This window comes from Acomys russatus, chromosome 20 (genome assembly GCF_903995435.1).
Source record: "Acomys russatus chromosome 20, mAcoRus1.1, whole genome shotgun sequence".
Classification (NCBI taxonomy): Eukaryota; Metazoa; Chordata; class Mammalia; order Rodentia; family Muridae; genus Acomys; species Acomys russatus.
In genome coordinates this window covers 44,964,975-44,985,655 of record NC_067156.1, presented here as the reverse complement: position 1 = coordinate 44,985,655, position 20,681 = coordinate 44,964,975, and the positions used below count along the sequence as shown (strand labels likewise).

At 40.0% G+C, this 20,681-nt stretch overlaps 1 protein-coding gene across 1 annotated transcript in view; it reads left to right on the top strand.

Annotated features, from left to right (window-relative positions):
- Positions 1-20,681, top strand: part of Fbn2 (fibrillin 2) — a 202,684-nt gene that overhangs the window by 88,543 nt on the left and 93,460 nt on the right. The window contains exons 9-15 of the mRNA XM_051163405.1: positions 6,548-6,700; positions 7,746-7,958; positions 8,964-9,101; positions 15,160-15,279; positions 16,124-16,249; positions 17,219-17,341; positions 19,119-19,241. Of these exons, the coding sequence (XP_051019362.1) occupies positions 6,548-6,700; positions 7,746-7,958; positions 8,964-9,101; positions 15,160-15,279; positions 16,124-16,249; positions 17,219-17,341; positions 19,119-19,241 (996 nt within the window). The remainder of the gene's footprint in view (positions 1-6,547; positions 6,701-7,745; positions 7,959-8,963; positions 9,102-15,159; positions 15,280-16,123; positions 16,250-17,218; positions 17,342-19,118; positions 19,242-20,681) is intronic.

Sequence of the window (20,681 nt, the reverse complement as noted above, 5' to 3'; positions counted from 1 at the left end):
AGCCTTCCCATTACATTTAATGCTAAATTAGGAAGACAAATCTTAACTTAATTTTACCCAGTGTGTTAATCAATTTTTAAAAAGTCCAGGGGAAAAAAGGAACTAACATATGCCACATTTAAAAAGAGTTGAAGTGTCACTAATAGTCTTTTCCTTAAAAGCATTTTAATAGCATTATTTAATGAGCCTTATGTCATTTTGGAATTCACTCCCCTTGGGTATCATTAATACCTAATTTTCACAATTTAATACAGGCACTGAAGAATGACTGGCACAAGCAGTAATAAGTGATGAATATTTAAGCCACCGCGGAGAGCAAGCTGGATGCAGGCAAAGGGGCTGCGTCTTCGTGCTCACAGAGCTAGCAGCCCTCAACAGGGACAGGCTAGTGTGTCAGTCAGACAGAGGCCAGGAAGGTCTAGAAAAAGAGATTAAACATTTAGAAGTTTTTGCAGAAAACAACGTTGGCATAACATTCTAATGCCTTTTCCTCCAGCTATATGTGTTTTGTTGCATAGCTTCACGTGAAGAACCCTGAGGATACAAACCTGCGAATATAGATACGTGAATTCTAGTGTCCAGTGCGGGGTACCAGCTGCCATTAGTATTCTGAGCTGGGCCAACCTTCTCTGCTCTGTGTTTTAATGAGAAGAGCTCATTCAACACAGACATGTACTTCAGGGTACAGTCTTCAAGTATAACCAAGGTTTCATCGTTCATCACACCCTGTAATTAATCATTCATTCTCTTCAATCAAATTTAAACTAAATGCCAGACCATGAGGCACATTCTAATGATCATGTATCATAATTTTGTTTCAATAAAGATTTATATTTTATTCATAGGAGGTAAATTACTTCCTCTTTCTGGGCATGGTAGTAAATAAGACTTGCAAAGCCTGCATGGGTGATTTAACAAGAACGGAGGTGACTGGAGGGGTAGACTTAACATGCTCTCAGTATGATGTGTCAGATTAGCTGAGTGCACACCAAGAGTTAGGACCGTAGCTTTATGGATATTTTCCCGCCTTTGTCTCCAGTAAGTCCTTTGCTTCAAGGAATAATGTTCCTGGGCACTTTCCATGTCTCCCAGGTTCACTTCTAAATGTCTTCTCCCTTGATAAAACATTTTAATGCAGTGCTTCATAAGGACCATGGAATCATAGATGCACTGGACTGGACTGAACTGGCTTCCTTTATGCAAAAAGGTATCTTTTTGCAGACCTTAACTATGGATGCCACTGTTCTGTACCTCATGCTAGAATATTCTGTATGGTTTTTTTTGTTGTTGTTGTTGTTTTTTGTTTTTTGTAATTTATTTGCTACTCTTTTAGGTACATTGGTGTTTTGCCTTAAAGTATGTGAGTGTGTGTGGGTGCTGTTCGCCTGGAAGTGGAGTCACAGACAGTTGTGAGCTTCCATGTGAGTGCTGGGAATTGAACTCAGGTCCTCTGAAAGAGGAATCAGTGCTCTTAACTGCTGAGCCATCTCTACAGCCCCTATTCTGTATGTTTTGATTCAAGTGGTTGGAAGTATGTCATCTATTTTTTGCTGATATTAGCGGAGATTAATCATGAAATTTGTGAAAATATTTATTCATTTTACTGCCTCTGCTTTCATATGGCCTAGTTTCCTAACTGCACATTGCACTAGCCTGAGATTTCCAAACCAGACACCAGTGCTTTTTTTTCAATTTGAAGACCAACCCCCCTTTTAAACATTAAAACCTTTTCCCATGTTCCCACATGATGACAATGTAATGTGTGAAGTGAAATACATAATTAAAAGGCTACTCAGTGTGTGTCATGTTTTTTAAATGAAGTCCTGCTTTCCCACTCACACTTGGTATATCCATCAGCATGAAGCAGAGCTGTTTGCCTGTAGTGGGTGGCACTTGCTTCCCATTTTCCACGGCAAGGGCAGCATCTGAGCAGACAACTAAAGGCTGGGGACCATATAGAATGGCTTCCTGATACCCTTGCCTTGCTGTGCATTTCCAGTCACGTGTTTATATACACTACTTTCTTCCAAATGGAATGCTATACCCGACTCATGAAATGTACTGACGTGTGTAGAGTTTTTTCTTGGTTTCTTTTGCTGTTGAGAACCAAGTCCATGACATTCATTCTGATCAGGGAAGTGTCTGGTGTTTGCTGATGGCCTAGCAAATGCTTAGTTTTTCTGAAGTTCCCATGTGCCTCTGAAAAGGAGTGGACTCCAGATATGCCTATGGGTCAAGCTTGATGGCTTTGTTATTCAGATTCCTCCTTCCCTCCAGAATTAGGTCTGCTGTTACCGTCAGTCACTGAAAGAGCTATGACCATTCTGCTAAGGGGCTAGGTTTACTTAAAGCCTTTGCCATGGACTTCTGTAGGTATTTTCTTACATGGTTTGGATTTCTTCTTTCTGATCCCACTTTGGATAGATTGTGGGTTTCTTAGGTCTCAGCTTGCCTTATGACATTGCTAGAAGTTTCTGGGAGGTTTGTCCCTGTAGACCACTGCCTCTTACTCTATCTGGGCTTTATTCCAGCCCTCTTATCAGACTGCACATTTCTCAACCTCCCTGTAACATTTCCCACCTCTGTCTCTCAGAACTGCATTGAAGAGAATGTGTGTATACACACCCCCACCTGATCAGTAACCTTTCTTCATTTGCATATGGCAGCCTTTGTTCCATGGATCTGTGGGCTTCCTGACTCCAGCTGCAGCCCCTTTCCGTCACAAAGTTCATTGAGCTTGTCTAAGTTCTTTCATTGTGTGTAACCTTTTTCAAAACCACCCACAGCTTAGACTTCCTTTGCTTTAAATGTTAAAAGCAATTTAGTTACTAATTAATCTTTAACGATTAATGATTTGAAATGGTCCATGCTTTTCAGGACTGCTGTGTGCATTCTGATTGCAAAGCCACTATTTATTAGGCTTCTATTTCTTCACTGATCTTGTTCCTTTGCATTGGTTACTCCACTGTTAGTGACTCTGTATCCTCTGATGTTCATGGAAGTCCTCAGAGACTTTCTTAGTGTTGTCTTCCACTTGTATTGGCTTGTCCTAGTTACATGGTGTGCCTTCCCTTGAGAAACTGTATTTCTTTGAAATTTTTCAAAGCAGAAGCCTGCTGTGAATTGCAATGTCAAAGCTGTTTATGTGGGAAGTGCCTGCGGTTATAAAGTCTTGAGGCAGCCCCTTCATTCTCCATGAAGCTCCCGCATAGAGACGGGTACATTTCCTCACTAGATCACTAATGCCCTCAGGACATTGTTCTTTGAGGCACCTAGTTACACAGTGGTTGGTTGGGTTTGGACTTCCAGTTTTGTATGCTTCGTGCCTTGTGAAACAGTAACAGAGGCTTGGCATACCGCAGTCGAATAGATGCTGAAAAGGGAAGGCAACCTCACACTTAATTCCCAAGACTCTCATCTTCACTTCACTTGGCCTCCCATTTTATCTTGCTTTTCATGCCAAGCAGAGAGTGCATTTATCCATGTCTTCGTGCTCTTCAGGATAATTTTGTTAAGAGGAGCGCTTCAGGTAGACAATCTACTACTTGGTTGGCAAAAAAAGAAAAAAAACCTATTGTTTCATTTCATTTTTCTACCACCTCTTACCTATGAGTAAGAAGAGTTAGTTAAATACAGTTATGGAAATAAATCTAGGTCTCTTGACTTGACTGTGATTTGGGTTTTGCCTTCAAATACCCGAGGACCTCCTTTGTGCAGAAGCCTTGCCAAATTTCATATTTCCATCCTAACTTGTAGCTGTAGTTGGATTCTATAGTTTGGGGGATTATTTTTAAGAGTTCTGGGCTTTCTTATCTTAATTTACATCTTGTTCATGAGAAGTAGAGCTAAGAATATGATGGTTTGGCTCTTAGAATGAATATTTTTAAATGTGTTCCCATGACTCATGTTACAATAGAAATCAACCTGGGAAATTACTCTCAGCTACAAACTGTTCAAACTCAGCTCTTAAGAGTTTTAGTGTCTCCCGTGGATTTAAAGTGTGATGCATACAGCAGATTCTATGCTTTGCTTTCGAGCAAGCTGAGCATCTATGGGAAAACGAAAGGATGCCTTCCAAAGCTTACATTGGCTATCATTTGTTTCATACCGGATATAAGCAACCTGAGAATGCTATGAACCATTTAAGGAGATAGTGTATTTGTCTTAGACTATGTAATTAAAGCCAAGAATGCCAGCTGTATCTATTACTGGAGTTAACTGCAATAATTTTTTATTTTAATTTTTAAAATAATTTTATGAACATTGTATTTACACCATTTCTTTTCCTCATTCCAACTCCTCCCATGCCCCCCATCAGATTGATGGCCTCTTTTTGTTTAATTAACATTGTTACATGTGTGTGTCTGTGTGTGTGTCTGTGTGTGTGTGTGTGTGTGTGTGTGTGTGTGTGTGTATACACATGTCTGACCATTCAGGACTGTATAGGCTATCAAGAAGCTTGTCCCTCAAGAACACTGATTCTCCCTGTTTCAGTTGACATCACTGGTGTGAGGCTCCATGTACCTTCTTACTATTATGGAGGAATGTCTTTGAATACACCTTGATATTGAGGCATGGTGTTATCCATCCAGAGTCTCAGAATTTCAGAAGCTGACGAAGGATGGTCTGAAGCTGTCCTGGGCTCCATAGTAAGCTCTAGGGCTGCCTCAGCTCAGTCCCAACCCTGGAGGCTCGTTTATGTTTGCTTGTTTCTTTGCTTGCTTGTTCGCTTGCTTTTGTTTGTTTGACAGAGGATATTGATCAAGTTTTAATAGTACATAGTTTACTAGACATAGCTTTTTAATTTGTTAAAAGAAGGTGCTGTATATCAAGTTTGCCAATGATTTGGGTTTTTATTCCTGTGTGATTCAGAATTCAGTCTTTGTTTGTTTGTTTTTCTGAGACGGAGTTTCTCTGTGTATCAGAGTCTTGGCTGTCCTGGACTCTTTTTGTAGACCACGCTGGCCTCAAACTCACAGTGATCCGCCTGCCTCTGCTTCCCAAGCACTGGGATTAAAGTCATGCACCACCACTGCCCTGCCTGGAACTAAGTCTTCTGTTACCATTACAACTTGTCTTCCTATGTCATCTGCCGTTCTGATTCCTTCCCTTATATTATGGGTTATAAGCATAGCCTTTAGCAGCCCTGCCTTCTCTCCAGCCCCCGACTCATCCTCAGGTTAGCTGACAGAGCACACTCTATTAGATTGAGATTTGACCATGTTGTTTTCCTACCTCGGATTCTTCAGATAGTGCGCCTATGCTTTACTGTAACAGTACTGCCCAACTCAGTGATACTGCCCGGGAGTCATCACCTTGCTACACTTCTCATCTGCGTTCAGCTCACACAGTTACCCCGAGTCCTTACAAAGCACCTCATCCAGCCTCACAGTTTTCACTTATGCATATACAGTGGCAACTTCTAGATACACGTATTTGCTTCAGTATTCCCCTAGGCTCCAAGCTCACTTATTCAACATCCCAGATGTATCGTGGACCACAGAGGAGCCTGGCCTGGTGTCCTGGAAGCCTGCTTATTTCCTAGGCATTGCCAGATGACCTGTCCAACACGCTTTCTCTTACATCCAGCATGTGACTTCCCACTAGCCCTGACTTCAAAAGCGTCTTCCGAATGCTCTTTACAACACGGTCTTTGCTACTGCCTTTATCAGACTTGTTCCTCGCCTGAACGTCTCCTAGGTCTTCTCATTGCTCCTCTTTCTCTTCTCACAACAGTCATGAGCCCAAAAACGTCAGCCACTATCTTTTATCTAATTGAAACCCTCCATAAACCCTCACAACATCGCATTGGCCTTTCCATAATGACCTTAGACTCCTAAGATAATTGCGTTGCCTTGTCCTCACCTTTGATCAGTTGGGACCCTGTTCTTTGTACAGTTGAAGGCCATTTTCTTCTTCCCTTGCAAGCTGCTTTGCAGCTGTTGTCAGGGCTTAAGCATGTACCCAGACATCAGTGTCTCAGGCGGCTTCTGACTGATCTTTAAGTCAGCATCTTCATCAGTTAGGTGTCGCTATGAAGCAAATAGCTACACAGATCTCAGTTGGCAGAGGACAGAACACATGTGGGTCAAATTTGATCCTGGCCTGGGATCCATTGAAAGCTCTAGGACAGCCTTGGCTACATACCACAATCCTATTTGTTTGTTTGTTTTATTTTACTTCATTTAAAAAAATATTTCAATTAAGCTTGAGTAGGGTTGTGGAAAATGGTGTTAGGTTGTCACTGTTCCTTGAGCTCCAGACCTGTTTGGCTTTTCACTGAAACTTACCTCAGATTCACATGTCGTTTTCACTTTTCACTTTCATATCTAAGGAACATAGAATTAGTATTCAAGGGCACGTTTGCTGAATAAATGAGTAAAGCAATGATCAAGAGTGTAAGAGTTAAAAGGCAACAGAATGGGCTTGTATAAGAAAGTTGAGTCAATGGAATTTACTTCTCCTAATATATTTGCCTAACATGTGAAATGCTTGCTAACTGGAGGTTAATTCTCCCATGCCTTTTGTTTTCCCTTTACCTCCTCAGATCAGAGAACTGGCACGTGCTTCTCTGGTCTGGTGAATGGCCGCTGTGCTCAAGAACTCCCAGGCAGAATGGCAAAAGCGCAATGCTGCTGTGAGCCTGGCCGCTGTTGGGGCATCGGAACCATTCCTGAGGCCTGTCCTGTCAGAGGTTCTGGTGAGTGGCAGGCTACTATCACCTTGGTACCAAAAGTGTTTAGAGAGTCAGTAACAGTGGTGTAATTAGCCATTCTACTTGAGGGCAGATCAGTTGTGTATTTGGGATCACCATAGCGTATGGTGTGCCAGTCTTTTACACTGCTTTCTTTCTCCTTTCTTGTGACCCTGAGCATTATTCCCTCTCATATCCTGTGCCTTATAAAGGAGTTTCTTTGGAAAAGTTTCCTTAGGATGATTGAAAAGTGCCTCTTGTTACAAATGGATAGTAAAGCATGACTAGAGTTTCACAAATAAATACGTTGATATTGTCTGTAGTCTTTTCCATGTTAAATTCTAAAAGTCAAAAATAATTAAAGCTTCTGAAATTTACTTATAAAGGCATATTATATATACAGTCATGGAAAAATCATAGCGATGCGTTCTTTATTCTCTCAAAATCATGAAGCCATATGCTGCCCTAATTCTATGAATAATTAATAAAACATGGAAGTTGCCACAGTCACTTTATCTTTCTTAGTTTTGATACTTATATAACTAAATAAAGATTTTTAAGGCTACCTGGATGCTGACTACTGCTAGAATTCATTTTAAAAGCATTATTCTAAACCTATATTAATATTTAACTCCTTAAAATGAATAGAATGGACATAAAATTTGAGTAGACATAATACTGATGAGAATTCAAGTAAAACAAATATGTAGAATGAGTTACCTAAAGCTTTTCACCTGCTCAAGTAAATTTCCTGCATTCATAGTTATGTCTGGAATTTTATGAGTTATACTTAGGGTGTAAAATAAAAAGGCTCATACAAAGGACTCTTTGTTTTTGTAACTCAGTTAAAATAATGAGGAACGTAAGTTTTAAATATTTTTGAAATGCTGGGACCTTGTTCTTGTTACTATACAGCACTGAAAATATTTAACAAGATAATAGCCTCCTTATTCATACTGTATAGAACAAGCAAACTAAAAAATGATCCATGAGAACTTTTATGATGCAAGGAGAATTCCATTTGTGTTTAACCAAACTCTTTGTCTTGTAGAAGAGTATCGTAGGCTGTGCCTGGATGGCCTTCCGATGGGTGGCATTCCAGGGAGTTCCGTTTCTAGACCTGGAGGCACTGGGGGCAATGGCAATGGCTATGGCCCAGGAGGAACAGGCTTTCTCCCCATTCCTGGAGGCAATGGCTTTTCTCCTGGAGTTGGGGGAGCTGGAGTAGGAGCCGGAGGACAAGGACCCATCATCACTGGGCTAAGTAAGTGATCAAATTTCCTGTAGATCCTTGAGTTTGGCAGCGGCGGGGGGGTGGGGAGGTCGGCGGGGGCGGCTAAAATACACTAACATTAACTTAAGAAAATGTGGTAGGAAAACATTTTATCTATTCTTTACCCCTTTTGATAAACTGGAACAAAAGAATGTGTGACCTGGGCACTTGGACAGATAGAGTCCAAGAATATCTGATCTAAATGACATCACTGGGAAGTATGTTTTGGGTCTTGGTGTGGCTCATCTGGCCTGTCTCACTGCCCTCCTCATATGCTGCTTGGATTATTTCCCAAGACCATGTCTCAGATGAGATAAAGCAAGCCCCGCTCAGTGCCTCGCCAAATATTCCCGTGCACACATGCTCCCTTCCACACACTTTGCCATTGTTGTCAAATGGCTTGAAATTGAGAACTGTGGGCCAGAGAGCAGAACTGGCGCCTGTTTGCTTGACAGTTAGGCGTACTCTTTCACAGCACTGTTCTTGATAATAATATTGAATAATGTCCCACAGTGTTATGGTTATTCTTTCTGGCATGCTGCCTGTTTGGTACATGTAAATGTTCAGCAAGTTACAGAGAGAGAGAGAGAGAGAGAGAGAGAGAGAGAGAGAGAGAGAGAGAGAGAGAGAAGAAAAAGAAATGGAATGTGCTTAAACGTATGGTAAAACATTCCTGAAATTTTTTTAAAAGACACAAGCAAAGTTTCCAGATGTGTGACTTACAAATGCAACTGGTGGCCATGTGCCTCAAGTATTTGTTTTTAAGATCTTCCACATTAAAGTTTAATAAAACTGTGAGGGTAAGAGAGGATGACTATAAACAAACTGCATATATGTTTTTTCATATCCTCCAATATGAGAAATAGAATTTAATAAAATACTGATTTCTATAGGCTTCTGATAGAAACTTAATTTCTATTAACTTCTAAACAATTAGTTCAAGTATATAATGCATGTTGTGATGACCAAATATTATTGTGTTATAATTTTCCATAGCAATTCTCAACCAGACAATAGACATCTGTAAACACCATGCCAATCTGTGTTTGAATGGACGTTGCATACCTACTGTTTCTAGCTACAGATGCGAATGCAACATGGGCTACAAGCAGGATGCAAATGGAGATTGTATAGGTAAGTTCACAATTCTTTAAAGGTTCTTAGTTTTCAGATAGCTGCTAGTCCATTTTTTAAAAATGGGACTGAATATGATTTTTTTAAAGGTCTTTTGAAGTAAAACTAATTTCCGTGCTGTCTCCCTGGCATGTTTACCTCTCTCTCTGTATCTTAAGACCCCTTAACTGGTTGTTTACCTAAAACACATCAAGAATTCTCCATCCTCTTTTTTTCTAAATGTAATTTGTCTCTTACCTTTATAGAGTTGCTTATCCTTAATATGAATTAAATTTTAAAGTGAATGTATTTTTAAAACAATATTCATTCAATCCATTCGAGGTGACAATGTACTGCTAACTACAAATATGCAAATATTTTGTTCTCAGACTCATGTAAACTCTTAAAGAGGACTGGTTCTGACTATATGACTATAATCATTAACTACTGCTTCTTAATCTTAATCTTCTTTGTCCTCATCCTCTCCCTCCTCCCTCTTCTTTTGCTTTTTTGAAGCAAAATTTCTCTATGCACTCTTGGCTATCTTAGAACTCACTATGTGGACCAGAATGTCTTTGAACTCACAGAAATCTACCTCTTCTGCTGCTCCTGGAGTGCTGAGATTAAAGGAGTCCACCACCACAGCCAACAATTATCAACTTCCTTAATACAGAAGGGCTGTTTCTAACAAATACAAGGGACTCTGGGCATGGCTCAACTGGTAAAGCTTTAACTGTGTAACCATGAAAAGTAGAATTCAGATCCCCCAACATGGACACAGGAAGCTTGCAGGGGCATATGTGTGTGTAATCCCAGCAATGGGGAAGCAGACACAGGAGGATCCCTGGGACATGCTGGTCAACTGGTCTACCCAGTCAGGAACATCTAGATTCAGTAAAATATCCTGTCTCCAAAGTAATAATAATAGTAATGATGATGATGATCACATCCTGTCTCAAAGTAATAATAATAGTGATGATGATGATGATGATGTTGATAATGATAATAATAATAACAACAACAACAACAGTAATATGGAGAGTAATTATGAGAAACAGGGATGTCATCCTCTGGCCTCCACACACACGTGCATACATGAGTGCACACACATGGAGAACATCCATAAATAAAATCTTTTAAAATATAATGATAGGAACTGGAGAGATGGCTCAGCAGTTAAGAGTACTTCCTGATTTTGCAGAGATGGTGGTAGTGGTGGTGGTACTCCATTTGGTGCCCAGTACCTTTGTCAAGCAACTCACAACCTGCCTATAACACCAGTTCCAAGGGATCTGACAGCTTCTTCAGGGCTTGACAGCCCCTCACTCACAGGTGGAATACACTCACACAGACACACACACACACACACACATACACGTAATTTAATATTTCAAAAAGTAAAGCTAATTTAAATAACAATATATGTATTGCTAGCCGTGTAAGTATTGTGTGTGTGCATAAAAATTACATATTCTAAAATAAATGAAAGTGTATTTTCCAAAGCAAACAAAACCAAAAACACTAGATTCTCTGTGTCTGTATTAGTCCGCTGTGATTGGTTGTTTTAACTGCACAATATAATAAACGTAATTTTTAGTCATATAAATACTTGAGAAAGGAGAGGCTGTCTTGAAGGCTTTTCAGATAATTATGGATCTTCTTAGCTATTCCACTGAAATCCAGAATGTGGTGATTCTTAGGGCTTACCTGAAGTGCGGAAACGTTGACAAACCTCCTGTGTGTCGTGTTGAGTCCATTGATCTGTTTTGTATGCTGAGTGTATTTTGTATTGTGCACTGGGTGTCACTAAAACTACAGTGGATCCCCGTGTAACACTTCCTTCCACAGTCAAGTATTTCACCATTATCCTTTTAAACGCACACATTTGTTAGTATCACCTTCAGACTCACCAGAAACGTTGTTATATTTTCTAAAAATTGGCAGTATTCTTTTTTAATTCTGCTGCTCTAAGCCTGGATTTTTAGCTTTAGCATCAACTAGACTTGCTTATTTCCATAAAGGAGCAGGCTCTTGATTTTCTTCTTCCAGAAACTGTCTGACCGAGTCACACATTTGAAGAACTGTAGTTTCCATGTCAGCTAATCTTTGAGTAAAAATAGTATTCTGTGACAAAATAGGGCTTACAAAGAATGTTGCACCAGTTTGTTTCTGAGACACCTGTGGTATTGCAGTCAGCAATGGTGTGTAATATCCATTACTTTCATCAGAGATTTTAGAAAGCATACTCTCAGGTCAGGATTTAGTATGGTAAGTTTTTACTGTCACAAATGGTGCTCTTTGATGAACATGGCTTCTCCTTGCTCTCTTGCACTGCATGTCCTTGGCAATATGGCTTTTGTTTGTCCTCAGGAGTAAGTATTGCTTAGCCCTGTCACTGAAAACGTCCACACAGTGAAGAAGGCAGTGGCATGTTCAAGTGATAATGAAAAAACTTTTTTTTTCTTTCGAGACAGGGTTTCTCTCTGTAGACTTGGCTGTCCTGGACTCACTTTGTAGACCAGGCTGGCCTCCCCAAGTGCTGGGATTAAAGGCATACACCACCATGTCCAGTGAAAAAATGTTTTTAAAAGATTTATTTATTTAGGCCAGGCAGTGGTGGCACATGCCTTTAATCCCAGCACTTGGGAGGCAGAGGCAGGCGGATCGCTGTGATTTCAAGGCAAGCCTGGTCTACAAAGCGAGTCCAGGACAGCCAAGGCTACACAGAAAAACCCTGTCTTGAAAAAACAAAAAAATATATATTTATTTTTATGTGCGTTGGGGTTCTGCCTGCGTGTCTGTGTGAGGGTGTCAGACTCCCTAGAACTGAAGTTACAGAGTTGTGAGCTGCCATGTGAGTGCAGGGAATTAAACTCTGGTCCTCTGGAAGAGCAGCCAGTGCTCTTAACTGCTGAGCCATCTCCAGCACCATGAGAAAACTTTTTTTAATTGTGTTCCTAAAATCCCAGTAACTTATAGGAGCCCATAGACCAAACCTTGAGAAAAGGTATTATAGGGAATCCCCAACTTTGTCCTGGCTAGTCATTGATTCCTCTCTCTCTCTCTCTCTCTCTCTCTCTCTCTCTCTCTCTCTCTCTCTCTCTCTCTCTCTCCCTTTTCTTTCTTTCTTTTTTTTTTTTAATTCAATCCTTGACCAATGAAACTTCATCAGGGCTCTCTTTCACACTGTTATATTTCACATATGCACAGCTTATCACTGAAGCACATATTCAGAAAAACAAAACAAAACAAAACCGAAAACCAACCAAAGAAAAACCTTTTCTGTCTTCTTAAGCCTGAGTCTCTTTCTGGTGTCAGCTTTTAATCATTTTGAGTTCACAAGGAACACATTATTATTTTAGAAAAAAACCTGGCAGAGTACTTAGCTAATGTTTATTATTCTATTAGCCACAATTAGAGTGACACCTGCATAAAATGTGCCAGTGCTCTGAGGTGTGATAAACTGCCCTCTGTTTTTGGAACATCTGTTAGATGCTTGCTAAAGCATAAGGAATCACTGTGCTAAATGTTAAAAAGAGGAAGGAAGGAAGGAAAGAAGGAAGGAGGAAGGCAGGCAGGCAGAGAGAAATAGGCCCTTCTTGCTTCTAGGAGAATTACTTGTAAGGCCCCAAAACAGTTAACATTTACCCACCGTACTCCTTTTCTTCTTCTACTCTACTCGTGAAACTCTGCAATACCAAGCACCCATGTAATTCACACCGTTGTTAAAATCGTTTCACTTGATACCATTTTTATCATAGGACAATAGGAAATAAATGGGTTCCTCTTTTTCCATGGGTAATACAGAGCTCTTAAAATTAAGTATTTTCTAAACTGATATATGTATACATAATTTTTTTCAAGAATAAACTTTTAAAATCAAATGTTATCTCAAATGCTAACAATTTTAGTAATCAGCATTTTCACAAGTCTTTCCTTTGCCTTAGGAGGCTAAGATTACCATGAAGTCTACTTATAGCTACTCAGTCCTTAATGGAATCATAGAAAAGCCAGAGGGTAGTGACTATAGAAGTTGTTTATTCCTGTCCCCTTAAGAAAGATAAATATGACCACTTTGCGAAACTAAAATTTGAGACGCATAATGGAGAAGAGACATCATATTCATGATTCAGGAGAAAGTGGTGGTGATTTGTTGTTTGTCTAAAAACAAATCTCTAGCAGCCAGGCCTGTAACTCCCTGGTAAAGTGCTGGCCTGAGTGATTAAATGGATTTGATCCCCAGAGCTACCAAAACTAAATAAACATGAAAGATAAATATCATAATCCTGTTAATCACAAAGAAAGAATCAAATGAAAGTTAAAGGACACTTGGAATTATAAAGCCAACGAATTTGCCATCGAAGGAATAAAAATAAACCAACCGATCCAACAACAGTTTTGATACCATTGAATGGCAGGGTGGTGAGAAGAGTTGCCGTGGCAACAGTAAGCCATGGAGTGGGTTGTTAAGGGGAAAAGACATGCTGAGTGACATTGTAGAAGCTTCCAGTTTGCCATTGGTTCATGGATCGTTTACACAGAGAGAGGAGGGTTGGGTGCTTGGTCTCTCGTAGTCTTCATTTTAGCACGGTTTTATATTGGGACTTCCATCAAGATGCATCTGGGAGCCATTTTTAATTGTTGGACTTCAACGATGTGTGTCTAGATAACTGAAGTGATGTTTAGCAGTGCAGACTGGAGGAGCTGTTTCACAGGAGGCGGTGCGTTGATTGTACCTTTTGTGGTTGCTAATGCTCTAAATGCTCTCTCTCTTCCCATCATGCTTCATTCCCTTGCCTCAGTAGAATTGACGTTATCAACCCAAACTGTCCATGTAAGTGAGTCTTCGTGGGCCGAAAGGGCCTTGAGATGAATTGGAAAAGCGTTTAATCCTCTTAAACTTCGTTGTCTTAATTTTATTCACCATGAGGTTTTGTTTTGCCTTCCCCTGCCTTTACCAGAAAGGGTTTAATTGCACTCCATCTGAAAGTTTATATAACTGAGGCTGGTGTGTTTGAGCAAATGCAGTCCTTCTGGCAGGAGCGTCTGTGAAAGGAGCAATCTGTTTATGAAATTGGTCACCCTGTGTGCTGACCGCATTGTTGTTTTCTCCAGTTTCGCTGAAATTGTAATGCTAATGGTTTCTACATGCACCTGAGATGGCAAACCGTTACCCCACCTTTTTTTTTTTAAACTTTCCAGCATTCAAAATATTATTTAGCGAGCATTGCTAAGAGAAGATGAATTCAACTTACACTGGCACAAGAGATTTCCCTAGTCTGACTTTACACACCCAAATTACTGCAATGGACTCACATTTAATTGAGCCTTCAGAGACCTTACATTAAAACCTTCAGCTTTCTCATCTTTCAGATCAGATAGCAATTGCATAACATTTTATTTTCTGGAAAGGATCCTTGATGCCAATTTTAAGCTTCTCAGGAAACCTGAAGTTAATGGGGAAAAGTTACTCTTTAACCAGTTTTTGTTCTATGTGTAGTTTGTGTTTGTTACTACAAAATAAAGCCTTGGTGAATATCTAGTTGTATACATATAGGGGAGTCCACAGCAAAGTAACAAAGACATTCCATAGTCCGTCAATCCCTTTATTTAAAACTAACAGTATTGACTAAATGTAGTGTGCGTGCGTGTGCGTGCGTGTGTGTGTGTGTGTTGAAACCATTCATTGTTCTCATGATTGTCCAAGGCCTTAAGGTATTATCTTGCCTAGATTACTGTACATTCTGACTGTTATAGTCTGTTGGAACTCACCGTTGTTGCTTCTCGAAGCCTGTGCCCTTAAATCACTGGGCATTATTCCAGTTGAAAAAAAAAATCATTATTTCCTGATTAAAGCAAATTCCCTAGTACTCTCCAGTAAGCATTATTTTTGTAAATCTTCAAATTGGACCCTGTGTGTATTTGAGGAAAGGAATCTTCATTCATTTATAAATACTCTGCTATTTAGACTTATTACCACGGCCTGGCCTTCTCTCAAGTTTGGGAGGCTAAATGCACTTTAAACAAACATGTCTACAAATTGAGTGACGTCTATAATGGTTTCTTTTGCTGCTCACAGATGTCGATGAATGCACATCAAATCCCTGCACTAATGGAGATTGTGTTAACACACCTGGATCCTATTACTGTAAATGTCACGCTGGATTCCAGCGGACTCCTACGAAGCAGGCGTGCATTGGTAAGGCAGGGATTTCCGCGTGTAGAAACCGGTTCTGTGAAATAGAGTCAGCAAGGCTGTTGGAGTTAAAGGAAACTTACTAAAACGAGACATGGACTGCTTAAGCACAGTTCCCTTGTGGGTTTGTCTCATAAGGCTCTTGGAGAGCATTTAAACATAGGCGCTGTGCACATGGATAACCCACGTAATGTAGAATCTGACTTAGTCGGCCTTCTTTGCCTACATAGCACGGCTTCCTTTCTCTAAATGACGTCAGCATTACCCTTCACTGAGCTTAAGATTTATGGTCATTTTCAACTACCGTTTTCTTTGAGCCCAGCTCACAATCCAACATTTGCAGCCTCATTGCTTCACACGCCACCATCCTCCAAAGCCTACCTCATGGCTGATTCATCCTGGAATCCGTTTACCAGATGACTCCGCTTGTCTTTTGGGAGTTAGTTTCCTGAATCGACTTTCCCCAGCAGTTGTCAATGCCTTGCTCTTAACCCAGAGATTTTTGCAGCTTCTTTCACTTACCCAGCATTGGGGTCTGACTTTGAAGGTCATCGTCCACTATGCCAAAACCCAGCTACCTCAGTAGTCCCAGCCTCCTCCTCCCTGCTCTTCAGTTCATTGTACCCCAGTTCCCTTTTTCCCCCTACTATCTGGTATGAAAAATTGCTCACACTTTCTATCCAAAAAGGAAAGCTAGTGAGAGATAAAAATTTTGCTGAGAAAGCAACACAACAGGACTTATCACACGTGAAAATAGAGTGAATATTTCAAGTAGCTGCAGTGTCTTACTGTTTTTATCAACAAGTGTTACAAAGGAATACTGTTTGGCTCTCTTTAATTTTCTCAGATATTGATGAGTGCATCCAAAATGGAGTTCTTTGTAAAAATGGCCGATGCGTGAACACAGATGGCAGTTTCCAATGCATTTGCAATGCTGGATTTGAGTTAACCACAGATGGAAAAAACTGTGTTGGTATGGAATTTTTTTTTTCCCTTAGAAAAAGATTTTTAGAGGATAGACATTTTATTTAGAACCACATATATGTTTTTGACAAAGGCTTCCACATCTCATGCATGAAAGAAAGGGGGTCACATAATTTAGATAAATAAAACATGAAAATGTTTAACATGACTAAAAAAGCAAAGTAATAGAAATAGTAATGTTGCAGCAACACGTGATATGTGACTTCTCACATTTTTCCTATTTGATACATATTGAAGTATACGTACCAGTTATTTTTCAGCAGTGTGCTTTATTTTAGATGCCGCTGACAATATAGAGACGGGGCACCCTCCTTGTAAACTTGGGTGAATATGGCAATGTTGATATTGCGATGACTGAACCTTTTGCTTGGTTGACACGCCCAGCGCCCAGATCATTTCACCTGCCATGACGTTTACCATGCTTTGAGTCCATTGTAAATGTAACACCCAGTGAAACCCTATTACCGTTGGAGGAAATAAAATACCACTGTTGTTTATTTATGTGGTTTTAAAGGCAACTAAACATAATATTTCTTCCTTGCCTTTGCGTTCACTGTATTGAAAGTCCTCAGCCTCCACATTATTTATGCTCATGTACCAGGCATTCTTATTTTCAGAAGGAAAATAAACAAATAATCAGCCCTGAAAACATTATACAGACTGATCAGATTGTGTTTATGTGTTCAGGGTTATCAATAGTCAATGGGGAAAGAGGTCATTAGCTTGAAAGAGAGCAAGGAGGATATATGGAAGGGTTTGGAGAACGGAGAGGGACGGGAGAAAGAACGCAATTATGTGATAATGTCAAAGTAAAAGATAAGTAATTCAAAAATTAAAATAGTACCTACAAGTACAGGATTATTCATAGATGTTGTAAGATTGACTGTAGATTATGGAAGGAGAGAGAGCCTTGGTTCTTTTGAGGCCAGGGGTCAAAGTTACTCTGTCTCTGCCACAGACCATGATGAATGCACAACGACCAACATGTGTTTGAATGGGATGTGCATCAACGAAGACGGTAGCTTCAAGTGCATATGCAAGCCAGGATTTGTCCTGGCTCCAAATGGCCGTTACTGCACAGGTATGTACTGCTTTGAAATAAGAAGGTCACCATGATGGGAACCACCCTTTTCTTCTCTGTTCATCCTGCAAGAGTAACTCCATTTTCTTCATTTGAATTTCAACATCTCTTGCTGGTTTAGTAAGAGAGGTGTCTAAAGCTTTCGAGGGGAAAAGAAAAAAAAAACACTGTGAATGAGAAACAGTGATGCCTTTGCAAAGTAATAGTGGTCTAAGAAAAATTAAAGGAATGCAGCTTTATTTTATCGTCGGAAGGAAACAATAAAGAAATACTTTCTTCCTACTTGTTGGCTAAATGAACAAGAATAATCAAAACCCTTGCACACTTGTCATTTGTATATGTTCCCAGGACTGGATTTTCTAGGGTCACTCCTTATGGGCACAGAGTCACATATCTTCCATAGAGCCGATCCGCAGATTATTGGGAAACATATCATGAATTTATTACCTTAATTTAATTAAGTGGAGTCATAGTTTGAATGTTTCCATTAGCTATTTTGTTTATGAAGCAATTTTGGAGACCCGCGTTCTGGTGATAATTTTAATAAATAGAGGCTTCCCAGAAATACATGACAGTGTATGACGTTCATACTCACAAATAGAACTTTGTAACATGGAACATGTTTTGTGGTTTTGTCTTGGAAGCAAACTTTTGTTTTTAATTTCAGTTTCCTCCCTTAGAGGAAATCAACTCAATGACTGTTTTCTGCCCTCAATTTCACCCATATACCTGAATAAAATAAGAATTGTTACCAATTCCTATGATTTCATTGATATTCCAGGGACAGTAGGGCTACAAAGTGGCGCTAGGTTCATGCGTAACAAACAGCTTTTGACTTCGCAAAGAAGGGGAATACACGGTGAAATGGAAAAGCTATAGCTTTGGCCTAATATCTCAAGGATGGTTGCCTGAGATTCAGCATGGGATAGGTGCCCAGAAATTCCCTGTACTTTGCAGCATTCATCACACAACAGTCTGGAACTTCCTTCCATGGCGTCTTAGGAGAGTTAAATGCATGTGTAAAGATGACTGGCTTAACCCGTGCATTCCTCCTGGAAATCGCTCTTCATCAGTTTTCTTACTACATTCCTCTTCATCAGTTTTCTTGTCCTTGGCTGGTGCCTTAGTTTGAGCGGGACCCTGGGCCCAAATCTGCCTATCATAATGTTCTACTTGTAGATTTCTAGGACCCTCTGGATCCTTCTACTTTGCTATTCTCCTATGCTTCTCTCATCTAGAGTTTTCTTATTACAAATGTTAGAATCTGTTTGTCTTGATATTGGCCATGACTTACCAGCTCTGTGTCTGAGGTGTGCTTCTGCTGTTGAGAAAGCCCCTTAAAGTTGGACACCGTTTGATAGATGCAAGTGAGGTGACGATTACAAAGACTATCTCAGCTTATTTTGCTAGTATGAAGTGTTCAAATTAATGTCAAAACAGGATCTATTTCTGCATGAAAAAAAATTCAAAAATTGACCATAGATTTGTGGAGATTTATGTCACTTCATTTTAATTAGGTATTATTAATAGTAAACAAGGTTATCAAATAAATAAGAGAAGTCATGAGACTCCTGTTTTCCCCCCTCGATACGTACAGCAAATTTTACTCAGCTTCCTACAAAATGTACTTGACAGGACTGTGTTGTTGTAGAGGTCAGTTGTCATTTTTATATATTCTTTTACAAGTTACTCAGTTAAAAGGCTGATAGGGTAGAGCAGCTCCAGCAAGCAGAGTCTTTACTCAGTAATGGACCAGCTTCTGTCCCCGTCTGGGCAGATGTTGATGAATGCCAGACCCCAGGCATCTGCATGAATGGGCACTGCATCAACAACGAAGGATCCTTCCGCTGTGACTGTCCTCCTGGCCTGGCTGTGGGTGTGGATGGACGTGTTTGTGTTGGTAAGTGAAACATTCTATAGTGACCTGATGGTCACAGGTGACCTCTGAAAAAATAAAATGGGATATAACTATACAAAAGAATAGCGTTTGGCCACAAACAGAGTGCATTCTAAAACACAAGTAAAGCTTAAACATATGCCAAGTGAGAGCTTATGTTGTGTAGGTGTCAGTCACAAAAAGGCCATATTGTGTATGATGTCATTCATAGGAAATGTCCAGAATAGGTAAGTCTACGTGCATCCAATGTGACTGCTAAGGGCAGAAAGGACAGGGTGACAGGGGAAGGAAATGACAACCAAAGGACATGAAAATGTTCTGAAATCCAACTGTGAGTGTAAACGTTCTTGAAATGTAGAATTTCAAGGGGCAAATTCTATAGCATGTAAATTATATCTTAATAAAACTTTTACAAAGATGAGACCTTACACTTTCCATTTTCAAAGTTTCTGATGATATACAAAAAAATAGAGTTTTGAATTCAGCGGGCGTCCATGCTGTTATCAACTACAGCATATGAACTTGGAGATTATAGTTACATTCATGTAAACTCGTAGTTTTATCTGAAGCCTGAAACATGAATAACTTTGTGCCACAGAAGTATACTAATGTCTAAAGCTTAAAGTGATTAAGATTATCTCTCACCACCACGAACTCCTGAAGGGATATTATGGACTGAATATATAATTTACTTGAAGCCATTCTGAATGCCTTTTGGGAACATGTGCTGACTGGATGCCATGAATCGAAAAGGCCCGCACAGCTTTTGAGATGTTGTCGGCACTGCAAGACCTAAGCCATATGCTGCAGTGGTAGTGAGTGTAGAGAGGTTAGGAGACAGCACTGATGGAGTTTCCCCTCCCAGGTGCCTTTGTGACACTTGAAGGGTGAGTCGGTCACTTTGTACCCTCTCATTTTCAGCTTATGCATAAAAACATCCAGGCTGATTTTGAGAGAAAGGAAATTCCCCGCCATATTTTTTTTAATACTTTATATATAACTCTTGAATCCCAGGAAGGGTAGGGAGGGACAAGGAAGGCTCAGCAGATGGAAGTCATCTCTTCTCTCAAATCCCTCCTCTGTCCAGCCGAGGCTTTGCTTCAGCCTGCAGGTTGTCAGCACTTCGTCCAGGGGAATTTCAAATATAGTGGCTAGGCGAATGTAGCTCCTTCCTGTGTGGAGGGCTGAAATATTTTTCAGTTGCCTTAAAGTTGGCAGTTGTATGTGTCTACACCTAAGTGATTCCATTGAGATCTAAGGCGGGTTTAGGAAGGAGACATTTTTTCTTCTTTCAAACAGTCAATTTATGAGCATTTATCACGAAATCGGTGCTCAAGACCAAGACGTCATTGTTTTATCCACATACAGGGAATACATCAGAAAGCCTTGGAATGCCTTTGTGCATTTTTCATCATTATGGCAATTTCAGCTTTTTAAAATAAG